General features: G+C 42.3%; 2 protein-coding genes across 2 annotated transcripts in view; both read left to right on the top strand.

Moving 5' to 3' along the window:
• LOC142956686 (receptor-type tyrosine-protein phosphatase F) overlaps positions 1-7933 on the top strand; it is a 98123-nt gene extending 90190 nt beyond the window's left edge. Inside the window, exons 31-35 of the mRNA XM_076098402.1 lie at positions 3202-3328; positions 4617-4742; positions 5785-5939; positions 6474-6609; positions 7731-7933. Coding sequence (XP_075954517.1) covers positions 3202-3328; positions 4617-4742; positions 5785-5939; positions 6474-6609; positions 7731-7799 — 613 coding nt within the window. The 3' untranslated portion in view covers positions 7800-7933. The remainder of the gene's footprint in view (positions 1-3201; positions 3329-4616; positions 4743-5784; positions 5940-6473; positions 6610-7730) is intronic.
• A 2544-nt stretch (positions 7934-10477) lies between these two features.
• Positions 10478-12745, top strand: LOC142956005 (la-related protein 6-like). Its single transcript, XM_076097288.1, has 3 exons — positions 10478-10492; positions 11423-11626; positions 11774-12745. Exons 1-3 carry the CDS (start codon positions 10478-10480, stop codon positions 12743-12745), a joined length of 1191 nt encoding a protein of 396 aa, XP_075953403.1.
• The last annotated feature ends 370 nt before the right edge of the window (positions 12746-13115 follow it).

The raw sequence follows: 13115 nt of genomic DNA, 5'->3' as shown, positions 1-13115 counted from the left end.
AAGATCAAAGCCAGCAATGCATTAGTCCTCTCTCTCTCTCTCTCTCTCAATACTTTCAAACTTCAATACAATGCCACACTGCCTTTGGCTCTTATTTCCAAGTCTATTTGTTCATACTGGAGATGTAAATCTCAAAACACGGTTCACAAATACATAGTTCATAAAGCTGGGTACTGTAGTTTTTAGCAAACGCAACTAAAACGGAAGTAAATTTAAGTGACAGATTCAAACACATTTAGTGTTTTAATGCAGCAGGATGGTGTATGAGGCCCAGTGCAACAGTGATCCGTTACATGTATTCAAAGCAACCAACAATCTTTTTTATGGCCTCACAGTGAAATAGTCACCTGTCGATCCATCCGAGCAGGTTGAACCAGACTGAAGGCAACAAGTGAAGATGGGTGCCGTACAGGCCTGCCTTAACATTCAGGGGGGGAAAAATCATAAACAACCATGCAGACATTATGTGAGCAGGACTTGCAAACAAATATTAAGGTCGATGTTAATTTTACAATAACTTCTCTGGGATAGGGCTATAATCCCATATGGTTCCTCTGATGTGGATCTAAACATCCTTAAATTGAACCTGAGAGTCTACGCTGTCACCTTACACACATTGTGTCATTTCAAATCCAATGTCCCGGAGTACAGAGCCAGCACAACAAAAATTGCATCACTGTCCTAAAACACAGCGGAGTTCCACAGTGGACTAGATGAGAATGCATGGGAGGGGACTGAAGATGAGCCCGCAGTGGGTAGTATCCAGTTGCAAGAATGACTCGCGGCTCTGTCAATGTGGCTCTCGTCCGCTGAGCCACTACCACTTTCACATTGAAGCTACTGCATGTTCTTGTCTGCTCTGTGAGTCCAAATTGCTTCCTGGAGGGAGGAAGATGAAAAGGCAGCTCTCTGTTTTATATCTATATAAGTACCACAGAAGAGACAGAGAGAGCTAACTCTTCTGTGGTTCAAGTGTACAGCGAGGGGATGGATTTAGCAAGCCTGAAATGCCATTTAGTCAATATGGGGTTGTGCTTCGTACCGGGCCATGAAGGAGACAACACTCCCCCCCCCAACCCCCTCCTCTTCCTCCAGTTCTGTTGTTAATGAGACGGTGCTCCGCAGAGGCAGACCCTCTGTTGTTGCTGTGTAAATAGCATAATTGCAGCAGGAGAGTAGTGTAATGAAGTGTGTTTCCAAACCCCTCCCTCCCTTTTCTTTTTTCTCATCCGTGTTCTCTACTTTTCTCTCTTTTTTTCCCCTTTCCTTTTTTATTTTTACCCCTTTCTATCTCTATCCTCCTCGACCTGTCTCCTTCGCACCTCTTTTTCGCACTCTGTCTCCACACGCCCTCTTAATTTTCCATCCAAACATCATGGCAGACACAGACATATCCGGGTGGGGACCTGTTGTGTGCACCGACGGCACTGTGTGATTAAGCCCCTTTTAAATCCTGGCCATAAATAAAAACTAAACAGGGGCCTCCAGTGCCCTTCACCCCAGCGTCTTCAAGAAAAGCCAATAATATGCTAAGCTAATGAGAGGCGAACCATTGATTCCAGCTATGAGCCCTGGATATGCTCCGATGCAGGCTGGAGTTTTAGCATTGTAATGAGGTTGAAATGAAACGCTATGTCCTCAAGCGCTGCAGTCATGTGGGATGATGCAGAGACTGCTTTGTGCTGTTTGGCAGCGCGCTCATCAGGACACTGTGTGCAGAGAAGTCAGTTTTGTGTGGTACGGTTAGAATTGTTTTTGTTTTGGCTCGGGGCTGTATTATGGGGAGGTTAGAGGGGTCCACCCTATCAATTTGAAATTTAGCATTCATCCCCTGCTTAGCTTTGCTTTCCTTCTCTGCCCTTTCCTTATTTACTTTCTTTTCCTCTCTCCTCTCCTCCTCTCCTATCCTCTCCTCCTCCCCTCTCCTCACTTCTGCTCTCTTCTCCTTTTCTCTCCTCTCCTCTCCTCCCCAGCAGTCAGTTTCACTTTGCACTCTGATGACCAGCTTGAGAGAGCAGTGCTCACTCTTTTCATCTCTTCTCTGCATTTCCCTCTCAACATCCTCTCCCTCTACTTTGTACACCTCCTCTCTTTATTTTGCATTTCTCTTTCCCCCGTTTTCATCTTTTTAATTTGATTCCTCACTCTGTTGCCTCTCCCTCCTCGTATGCCCTCTCCTCTCCTCTCAACCAATCTGTTGTTTCTTTATTTGTGCGGGCGAAGCCCTGAGCATATTCTAATCTCCCGGTTCCACATTCGTGCCTTGCCTGCAGCACCTTCATTAGTTGTTCAGCCGTGGCTCGGTGCGTGACTGAGTGTGTGTAGTAGCGTGTCTGAATATACATGCGAAACTACTGCACGCATATATACGTACACCTGAATGCAAACTAACATGTGCTGCAAACATGTGAGAGTGTGTGTGCGTGTGCACGTCGAGGGTTTTGTGTTGGAGCTCCGTCTCACTTTGTTGATCAGTGCGCTGCTGCCACCTGCTGTTTGACAGAAAGACTGCTCAGCTGAACCAAAGTCACGTAGGACACCAGCACTGCTTTGGCTCAGTGGATGAGCTCATCTCTAGTTTTGTGAGCATAGCTCTCTCTCTCTCGCTCTCTCTCTCTCTCTCTCGCTCTCTCTCTCTCATTCTGTGGTGCTATACAGAGGAAAGGGGGAAGATGTAGAGGATCTATACAGGCTTAAATAGCTTGATGATGATGATAGTTGCCAGGGATTATTTGCTATGTTCATTAAATGTGTAGGAATTTGTCTTGTTGGCATTAGGTTAGAGAACACGTTCACAAACAACAGGACATTCAATTTGCAGCTAAATGCTTTTCAGCAGCGTGGCCTTATGGGTTTTGATTCCCTTTCCTACAACTGGTATATAAATGTCCACTAAATGGTGGCTTTCATAGAACAAAAGCCAGCCTTTGAATTGTGTTTAAAAGAAATGCTGTCTGAACGTATTAGAGCACTTTATATGACACCGGTTTTGTTGCATGTCTTTTATCTTGTCTGTTATTAAATTTGTGGGTTGGTTTAGCCGTCTCTACAACAACAGCACACTTTATCACCACAAAATCCATTTCTTGTTATTGCTTTGAGATGCGCTTTATAATACCAGCTGTAAAAGCACCATCAAATTCTTAATTATTATGTGTTGTTTTTAATCTTTGCCTCCTCTATGTGCTGTTGTGTCCTCAGACAGCAGAAGGCCTACCTGGCAACACAGGGCCCCCTGGCAGAGACCACCGAGGACTTCTGGAGGATGCTGTGGGAGCACAACTCCACCATCGTCGTCATGCTCACCAAGCTACGAGAGATGGGACGGGTAAGACACAAACACGTACTACATGAACGTGTGCGGCACTTCTTCATTGGACCATTTTAGGGAATGAGTATAATGTTTCTGAGTTCAGTCGGTTCAGCTAAGCTATTGCGTTATTCTGCTCAATTATGAATTCATTCCAACCCTGAACAATAACTTTGGTTGAAAGTTAACTTCCTCATCACCATGACTGGAGTACATCTGGTTTGAAACTATAATGTATGATTCCAAGCATAATGATACTTCCCCTACCGCTTGACTGCATCCCACTTTGTGAGAAATGAAATCTCTTTTTGGTAACAAGAGAGCTAAATAGTAATTTTTTTTAACTTTTTTTTAAGCAGACCGTTTATTGACACACCTACTACATAAGATCCCGAGGTGGAAAGGGAACTTCAAAATAGCAACAGTGACCTTAAAGAAAGTTGTGAATCTTAAATATCCACTTTTTGGGAAACACATTTGTGTGTTTGTGTATTTGTTTTCTTGCTCAGAGTTAGATGAGAAAATCAATACCACCCTCACATCTGATCTTTAACTATAAGGCTCGAGCCAGGAGACACTTAGGTTAGCATAAGGATTTGAAAAAGAGGACTAAGGCCAAAAACCAAGATGGCCGAACTAGGGCCTTCAAAACTGTAGCCCACAAACCACTGGGTGACGTCACTGTGACTACGTCCACTTCCTATATACAGTCTATGGTTTTTAGTCTTTATGGTAAGCTCAGCTAATCAGCTGCTGGCACCAGCTTCATGTTTAAGGGACAGATATAAGAGAGAGGGATCAATAATCTCACCTCATTTTCAGCAAACAAAGCGAGCAAGTTTATCACTCAAAACTTCAAACGAAGGAAAGAAATCAGTGCCTTCATCTTAAATCCATAATATCTTTGACTGAGCTGTTTTTTGTGATTATGCATGCGATTCCGACAGCACCTAACTGTGCTTCATAGCTTTTATCACCCTCTCATCCATAATTATAGTTTATGAACAGAAGCCCTCATGCACATCATCGCTGTAGTTAAGAACACAAACAAATTATGTAAATATTTTGCCACCGTAAATTAATCGGACAATATTTCAAAATCACAGATTAATCTCTCCTTTTGTAAGCAGAGACCTTCTCATCACTCAAAATGACTAATAACTTACAGAAGAACCTACTAATAATAATACCCTGTAATTGTACATGTGGAAGTCATTATGTAAGACTATTATTTCCATGAATGTGTTTGGAAAAAGATTCTTCGAATACAAGTACTTCAAATGTTGCCTCCCCTTGACTTTTGCAGGAGAAGTGCCATCAGTACTGGCCAGCAGAGCGTTCAGCCAGGTATCAGTACTTTGTGGTGGATCCAATGGCTGAGTACAACATGCCCCAGTACATCCTCAGAGAGTTCAAAGTCACAGATGCCAGGGTATGTTGCTTTGCCCTTGTGTGTCTCTGTGTGTGTGTGTGTGTGTGTGTGTGTGTGTGTGTGTGTGTGTGTGTGTGTGTGTGTGTGTGTGTGTGTGTGTGTGTGTGTGTGTGTGTGTCCATGTATGTGGGTGAGGATTGATTGGCATTTTCCTCAAATACAACCGTCCAACTCAAATCCCTCCTAATTTTAGGTTTTCATACAAATGCTGACAGCCTCGCTAAGTGTTAAGAATTATACTGGCTGTGATTTCAAGGTAGAGATGATCAGAACGCATCCTGTGTTATTTCTCCTGACAGGCTGACATCAAGTGAATGCACCATCAAACATGTTTACCTAGATTTAGCAACAGTGTACTTGCTCTATGGATTGCGCGTGTGTGTGTGTGTTCCAAGATTACTGTGAAAATACATGAAAAGCATAGCCTTCAATCCCCAAGGGCCAGTACTGCAACTCCCTGTGATGCAGTACTTTCAATGGGCTATAAATATACTTTACTGTCATGAGAAGGCCCACAGCACTGCACTGCACTCTAATACCACACCCACTCCTTCTTCCACAAATACAGCTATATATACAGTATGTGCATAGAAAGAGAGATAGATTCAGAAACACATTCCTCATATGCACGAAAAACATTTAATTCACACATGCTGACATCACAGCGCTGTCAAATATAGCTCGCAGTAAGTGTCTGTCAGTCCTGGTCCTGGAGCGCCAAAGTCCTGCTGGTTTTCTCTCCAGCTTTATTCATATTGCATCCCAAGTGTAAATTAGATGATTTTATGACTGCAGTGAAAACTCACAGGGTTACGGTAGTCGAAGGCATCGACTGTGGGTTTTTTCTTTTGTTGTTGCTGAGTGCATATTAGAGCGAAGGCTGCAGAGAGAGATGTGTGACGCAGAAACTGCAAAGTACAGAAGAGTGTTATTTGCTCACAGTGATGAATAAAAGCATTGAAGAAAGTTCAGCTGAATTATGCACACAATCTCCTCCATTTTTTGTATGTCTCGTAAATGTACTTATTTTGATGCCCCTCAGGACGGCCAGTCCAGAACAATCCGCCAATTCCAGTTCACTGACTGGCCCGAGCAAGGAGTGCCAAAAACGGGAGAAGGCTTCATTGATTTCATCGGACAAGTGCACAAAACCAAGGAACAGTTTGGACAGGATGGACCAATCACTGTACACTGCAGGTGAATAAGATCATGAATTCATTTTAGAATCATAACATTAGGATAAATCTGTAGGCAGAGCTCTATACAGGCTTGAATAACGATGTAGCAGCAGAGTTCTTAAATGATATAACCTTTGTTCAACATGCACGAGATATTGACTGCACTTTAATCCTGAAAAACTATTTTTTTACTCTTTAAAGAGGCATTTATTTAACTCTATAGTCATTTGAGAGGCTGTTGAACTGTATTATGTTATACTGAGAGGTGTTTTAGTATTTAGTCGTTATTGACAAAATACTTATATTCATGTCCAAAAGCTGTTTGAGCCAGGAATGCTATGATATAAGACGTACTGCACACATACAGTGCATTATAATTCAGGTTTACAGGCTTACAGTTCAGGCTCTCCTAAAAGTTTTTATCATTTTTTTTGGGCTTTCTTATTCAGAAAAACCTAAAATGAGTTACCATTTAGAACATTACAGTCATAAAGAGTTTAGGAGCCTCAGGCAGGAAGTGTTCTAAAGACTCCTGTGTGCGTGTGCCCTTCAGTGCCGGGGTTGGCAGGACCGGAGTCTTCATCACCCTCAGCATCGTGCTGGAGAGGATGAGGTACGAAGGAGTGGTCGACCTCTTCCAGACAGTGAAGACACTTCGCACCCAGCGGCCTGCCATGGTGCAGACCGAGGTAAGAGCGGACATTGTTCATACTCAGTATCTCACAGTGACAGGAAGGTATTCCAAAGTCAGTATTGAATATCTTTACCTCTGTGAACTTGATGTTATCTAGTAAGTGTCCTTTCTTTGAATAGTGGTTTTAGAGCTGCTTCAAAAATCCTGGAGCAAAGTCATCTGGTGCTATCGCAGAGGGCCAGTGGCAAATGTTCCTCAAATTAAGAATTGATAAATATGTTCCGCCACAAACAGGCAAGCATCTTAAAAAGCATATTAAAGGGGACAGTCATGGTGGGAATTTAAATGAGTTCATAAACATTTTATAATAATAAAGAAGAAGTTTGATTCCCTCAAATATAGCCTACCGTGACTCAGTTACTTATCATACACTTCAGCTATAGTGAAAGAGAAGAGTCACTTTATTACTTCTGAGTCAATAAACTTAAAATTACATCATTTTGGTTAAGCTCACCACACATTATTACATTATTTATTTTGCGTGCAAAATTCATCAGTGAGATTCAATTAGTCTCTTCGCTGCTGAGATTGCAGTGGCAAAAGAACATGGCCAGCTTTCTGTTGTGTTGTGCCGTGTCACCTGAAAACCTTGAAGCTCAATATGAAAATGCACACAGCATATTGGTTAGCTAGCCTAAATGTAGCCATAATTGAGTCAAATAAAGTCGATTATATTTATAAAGCCCAATATCAAAAATTACAAATTTGCCTCAAGGGGCTTTACAATCTGCACAGCATACATCACCATCATACTCTCTTCTTAGAGAGATGAGGAACCACCCCCCCCCCAAAAGAAAACACTTCAAAAGGGTTAAAGTAGAGACTATCTTGCCATGTGATCACATTATCCGCAACGGCAAATCTGGCCAGGGGCTTAAAAGTAGCTTCCCCACTGCCTCCACAGCCGTCTTCTAACTTCAATCTGATCTCAACTACACACCTGTGAAGTTGAGCCGAGGAGGGACAGACAGACAGACAGACATGCAATAGATGCTGTGTGTACAGAGCAGACCAGAGTAGTAAAATTACAGGTGATATTACAGACATGCATACATTAGAGACTTTTTTACGGAGAGTCCTCCTCCTCCTCCTCCTCCTCCTCCTTTTCTTCTCCAGGACCAGTACCAGTTGTGCTACAGGGCAGCATTGGAGTACCTGGGGAGCTTTGACCACTATGCAACATAACCACTCCCACCGAGCAGCCTGCCTGGTCAAACCTCTCAGGAGTGTGCCAAGTGTCCCATCTCAGCCGCCATCCACTCACTTGAACCCCCAAAAAAACCCGACCCCCTCGCAGCTACCAGAGGGGAGGAGAAAGGGACGCGCTTGCAGACGGGGTTCAACCAATCACAGAGCTCCACGCCGACTTATCCAACGACATGAGATTTTGCTTTAAAAATAATAACAGAAACATTACAATGACAATGACAAATATGACAACTCTTGTACAGATGCGACAGCGCAGATTGGCAGTTCGCCTCTCTGCTCTGTCGAAGCCAAACCTCCCTGATTGTCAAAGGCTACTGGTAGCACTAAGAGAGCACTCTCTCTCTGTTTTTTTGTTAAATTTATTGTCAATATTATGATTCATTATGTCAAATGTTATTGTTTAGTATATTTGTTGTTTTAATAATCATTTTAACATCAGACATTTTGTTCTGTCTTAAACTGCCCAGCCTGGGGCGTGCATTACTTTCATAATCGGTACTTTTTTTGTTTTTATTCTTATTTTAGGGTACTTTAGCACAAGGGACATGTATTTTTAACACGTTCCTAGATACTAATACAGGAGGACCACTGTTCTCTGAGCTGCTGTCAGATTTCTTTTGTCACCTGACATTATTGTTTTATTCATTGTATGTGTCATAAATATTGTGTTTGGTCTTACTCAGTTCAATAACTCAAAAAAAAATTGCCTTTTCACTTGCCGTTTTGGATAAAAAAAAAATAATAATAAAAAAAATCAACTTTGAGAAAATTGATTTCAGAGCACACACTTGCGAAAGTTTGGCCTGTAGATGTGGTAGCTACTTATAAAACAAGAAGTGAATTAGCTAACAAGAGACTAAATCAGAGGTGTACAGAAATGGAAAGCACATGATTTCTACGTGTTTTGTTTTGTTTTTCATCAGAAGCCTATGGCATTGAGGCCTTCATGCTCCACAGCGGAGAACTTACCTGAGGAAAACAGACTTTTGTACCCGAAGGGTTAGTTGGCAGAAAATAATCTCTCCTGATTTCCGAATAAAGTTGCTCTTCAAGTCCCTCCCATCTCCTCGCTGCCCATTAGTCTGGTCAGCCTGCTGGAGTTGAGCCACACAGACCGAAAGGAGCGGAAGTGGCTCATGTGGGCTGCGGAGTAGAGCCAACAATGCTGGCACCTGTACAGAATCGACCATTCCTACCAGAGGGAAAGAGACTCGGCCCTTTGGACTGAAACCTGATATTATTTTATACAGAAATAGAACTATAAATATTGATTATATATATGTATAATTACACATAGATATATAAACAGCTTCAAAGGTATATTGTTAAAAAGGATTAATTCCGCTGATCTACCTAGAGGCACTGCAGAGATCCTGCTGTCCTAGAGTGTGTATTAATGGAAACACCGTTGTATCTACTGTACTACCATAGTAATCTTCGACAGCTGGTTGTCCGTCTGAATGAGGAAAAACAGCACAACCCCCCCCACCCCACCCATTAAAATGGACTACTCTTCACCCAATCGCACAACTCAAGCACACATCTGCTCCCACACTGAGCCGCAGGAGGAGAGCATCTAATCGCGAGAGGCCTAAACGTTGTGGTGGTGGCGGTGGACGCCGGTGGAGGCCGGTGGTGGGAGGGAGGGGGGGACTTGAAAACGCTGGCGATAAAAACTAAAATGTTCATTTTTACCTTGTGAATGCTTAGTGCTGTAGGGGTTCGATCTGTTGTACACACAGTCTGTTTTCTATTTGTTGACAAAGAACTGGAATTTAAAAAGAAACTGTTGATGAAAATGAAAAAAAAACATTGATGTTAATAAAGTTAAATAATTGGGTTTTTGTACAAATCTTGGTTTGTGATGCACTTCTTGATCCTGTCCTGTTAACAAAATGTTAACGGTTAAATTCTTCAACGATAAAGCCTTCATCGTTTGCCTTTCGCCCTGAGGGAAACCAGGACGCTCTCTGCTTCTGCCTTCGTTTCCAGGGATGTTGACTTTTATTCTGCCCAAAAAGTGTTCCTGATGCATGACCACTGTATCCTGTGTGATGTGTCCGTACATCCGTCCCATTCTCGTGAATGAATCCCTCCAGCAAATGTTATTACATGTGGCACAAACATCCACTTACGCTCAAGGATGAACTGATTATAATTTCATGGTCAAAGATCACTGTGACCTCAGAAAACACATTCACGGCCGCAAGTCAATAATTCATAATGCTAATTATGACAATTTCACACAAATGTCTAATAGGATAAAATAATTAAGTGATGACATTTTGGACAAATATAGATGTACGCTGCAACTTGACTGGTTAGCGGAGCCATATAACCGCGGGGAATCCACTAAATTTACACTTTACCCCCAAAATGATCATTTGTATTTCAGTTACTCTCCCTATGTTACTTTGAATTCTCACACTAGTCTCGCACTTGCACAGGCAGATGTGTTTTAAATTGTACGGTTTAAGCGAAGATTCATGCGTTTGGGAAGTAATGAGCATACAACTGGATAAATGGGATTTGGATTATGCTGGATTTACAGTATGTGAGAGTTTTTACTTCAATTCATCAAGAATCTTTCTCCATTTTTTGATTCTTCATATGCTTTAACACAAGGTGACACTGGGTGAGTAATTGAAATACAAATGGCCATTTTGAGGGTGAAGTATTTTTTTAAAATCGTGTTTAGTATAGTGTGTATTTGTTTGTATATATATGTCCAGTCTGCTTTTCACCAGCAGCCCTCTCAGCCTCTTAAATAACTGCCTGTCAAACGATAACGGGAAAGACAAGTTGGAATTACTCTCTGTGGAAAAGTCTGCAACGGTTTGGGTTTGTATATTTATCCTAAGTGTAGTGATTGTAACATATGCCGAAGATGTTGTTTAAAACATGGAAACAAACAGATGGATTTGTTGTTGCAGTAACATGCTGGAGAGGATGACAAAAGCACACAGACAGAAGATAGAGCTGGATTTAGGGATAATTACTCAAGATGTTTATACTTTAGTGCTTCTGTATATATTGTGTATTTGGGAAACCAGCAACATCATAATTTTCTTTTGATTTAATTGTGCTCTGTGCTCATGTTGCAGAAATTATGTTTTTTTGTGTTGTACTGATGCACTGCTGTTCTTTCTGTTGTTCTGAATGCACCTTTATTTTAGCAGTTCATATATTTATGTTAGTTAATAGTTTGAGACAGTGTTTCCTTTTTTTTTTTAACATGTTTTGAACTTTATTTTGAGTCCAAGTCACTATTAGTGGTAGAGGTGGTATTGTGGAATGTGGAATTTTGCTTGTAGCATTTTACAAAGTTTTGTTTTGGATCCCACAGAACCAACTGACATCGTTGTCGTCATATGAACTCTTGTCCAGGTGCAGTTTTTCCACAGTTGGTAGTATTGACTGTATGAAGCCTGCTGCGTCTCCTTAACACCCGTCTTTACTTTACTAAGAAGCAGCACAGCTCAGTGACCTGTTATCACTATTCTTTGGAGATACCATGACTAATCTGATTAGGTAAGGAAATTAGAAAACATATGGTTGGCTAATCTACATTGCATTGCATTGTACATCATGACGCCGAGTTGTGTGTTTCTTGTAGAGTTGGTGCACAATCTGCCCAAGATGAAGAAGGCCGTGAAGGTGAGTTGCTCTGCTTGAAGATTAAAGCACAGTTGGAGGATTTGCTGTCTGAAAGCCACCTAGCAGAGGACGGCTTCCTGCTGAAGCATGTGCAGAAGAACAAGCGTGGCTACGTCAGTCTCAAGCTCCTCACTTGTTTAAAAAAGGTAAAAGAAAGAGGAAAAAAAATCACATTTTCATTCCAACAATAGCAAGATTTTGTGTGCTTTCTGTGGTGTTTACATTCCCCCAGTTTGAATAAAAACAACCCAGTAAAATGCAAACAAAGCTGAGGTTGCTGCTGTTTGTCACAGATAAAGGCCCTGACCACAGACTGGCACATGACTCGAGCAGCAGCAGAGTCCTCAGAACTTCTGGAGGTGAACGATGAATGCACCAAAGTGAGGCGGATCGAGCCGCTTCCCCAATGGCTACTGTGTTCCCCCACCAGCAAGCACCTCCTAGCCTGGAACATTTCTATGCAGAAAACAACTGAAGAAGACACAGCGCCTCAAGACCAGGAGCAACCTTTCCTCTCCATGAGTATGCTCCAGAAGTTTAGCCCTTATGGCAGCATTATTACACTCTGGATCCTGTATCCTGGTAAAACGCTTCCCAATGAACTGCAGTGCTATGCCAAGTGTCACAAAGAGCTCGGCCAACATTTGTGTGCAGTTGTGAGGTTTGATCATTTGGACGAAGTCCGTAAGGCCTACAACGCCCTGAGAGCAGAGGAGAAAAAGTCTAATGGTGAGGGCATGCGTGTTGTACCTTTGGGATTCCAGTCAATGCACCACGTCACCAAAGACGAACCATCAGAGGAAAACAACGAGGACCAACCTGATGACCCTCCTTCCCAGGAAAATCCACCTGAAACCTCACAGGATCCAGTCCAGAAGGAACCCTCCGCGCCAGTTAAAGTTTCTGACACATGTCAGCCCCAAAAGCCCTTGGATAATTCCATGCAAAGAACCTTTGAGCAGATCTCCACCAGCCATAACAGCCAGTTCTCCTCCGGTTGGAATCAGAGGTACAGTCAGAGGAGCTGGTGCTCTGGAGATTGTGATAATGAGAATTCTCAGAGCCCCTGGGTGCTGAGTCGCAAATCTGCAGCCAGTGCATTAAACCCCAAGGTGGCTCGGCACAGGAATGCGTCTTACTTGATGCAAAGAGTGCTTCGTCAGCCCTACGGCCCTGACGGCACCAGGGGCTTTCACAGCAGAGGGAAGCCGCCGCACCATGAAGTGCTCAAACGCTCCCTTGGAAGTATACACAACCTGCGCTGAATAACAGAGGCAGATGTCTGGAGCAACAAGATGCAAACATATCTTATGAGATGAAGAAGGAAATAAAATCATTTTTGCATTAAACGAAAAAAAAAAAAGAAGCTATATTAAGTTTTTGGGATCTCTATTGATGAAAGATGTATTACTCTGGGGGCTACATGTAGTTGTAAACAACTGGCAGATGGGGGCAGCATTTAGCTGTGTCCACAGCTGTGTTATTTTAAACACTCACTTTGTCCTTGTCAAGCTGTAGTTGCGTAGGAGGTAAATACACTGCAAAGCATGTAAATAGAGTACAACACATATTAGCTGGAGGTACAAATTGTTACACAAACTGGGGTGTTTAAGCGCTGAAGTAAAAGTGGCTCAG

Source organism: Anarhichas minor, unplaced genomic scaffold, assembly GCF_050575085.1.
Source record: "Anarhichas minor isolate MPS153535 unplaced genomic scaffold, ASM5057508v1 ptg000024l, whole genome shotgun sequence".
NCBI lineage: Eukaryota > Metazoa > Chordata > Actinopteri > Perciformes > Anarhichadidae > Anarhichas > Anarhichas minor.
This window is presented reverse-complemented; position numbering and strand designations above follow the sequence as displayed.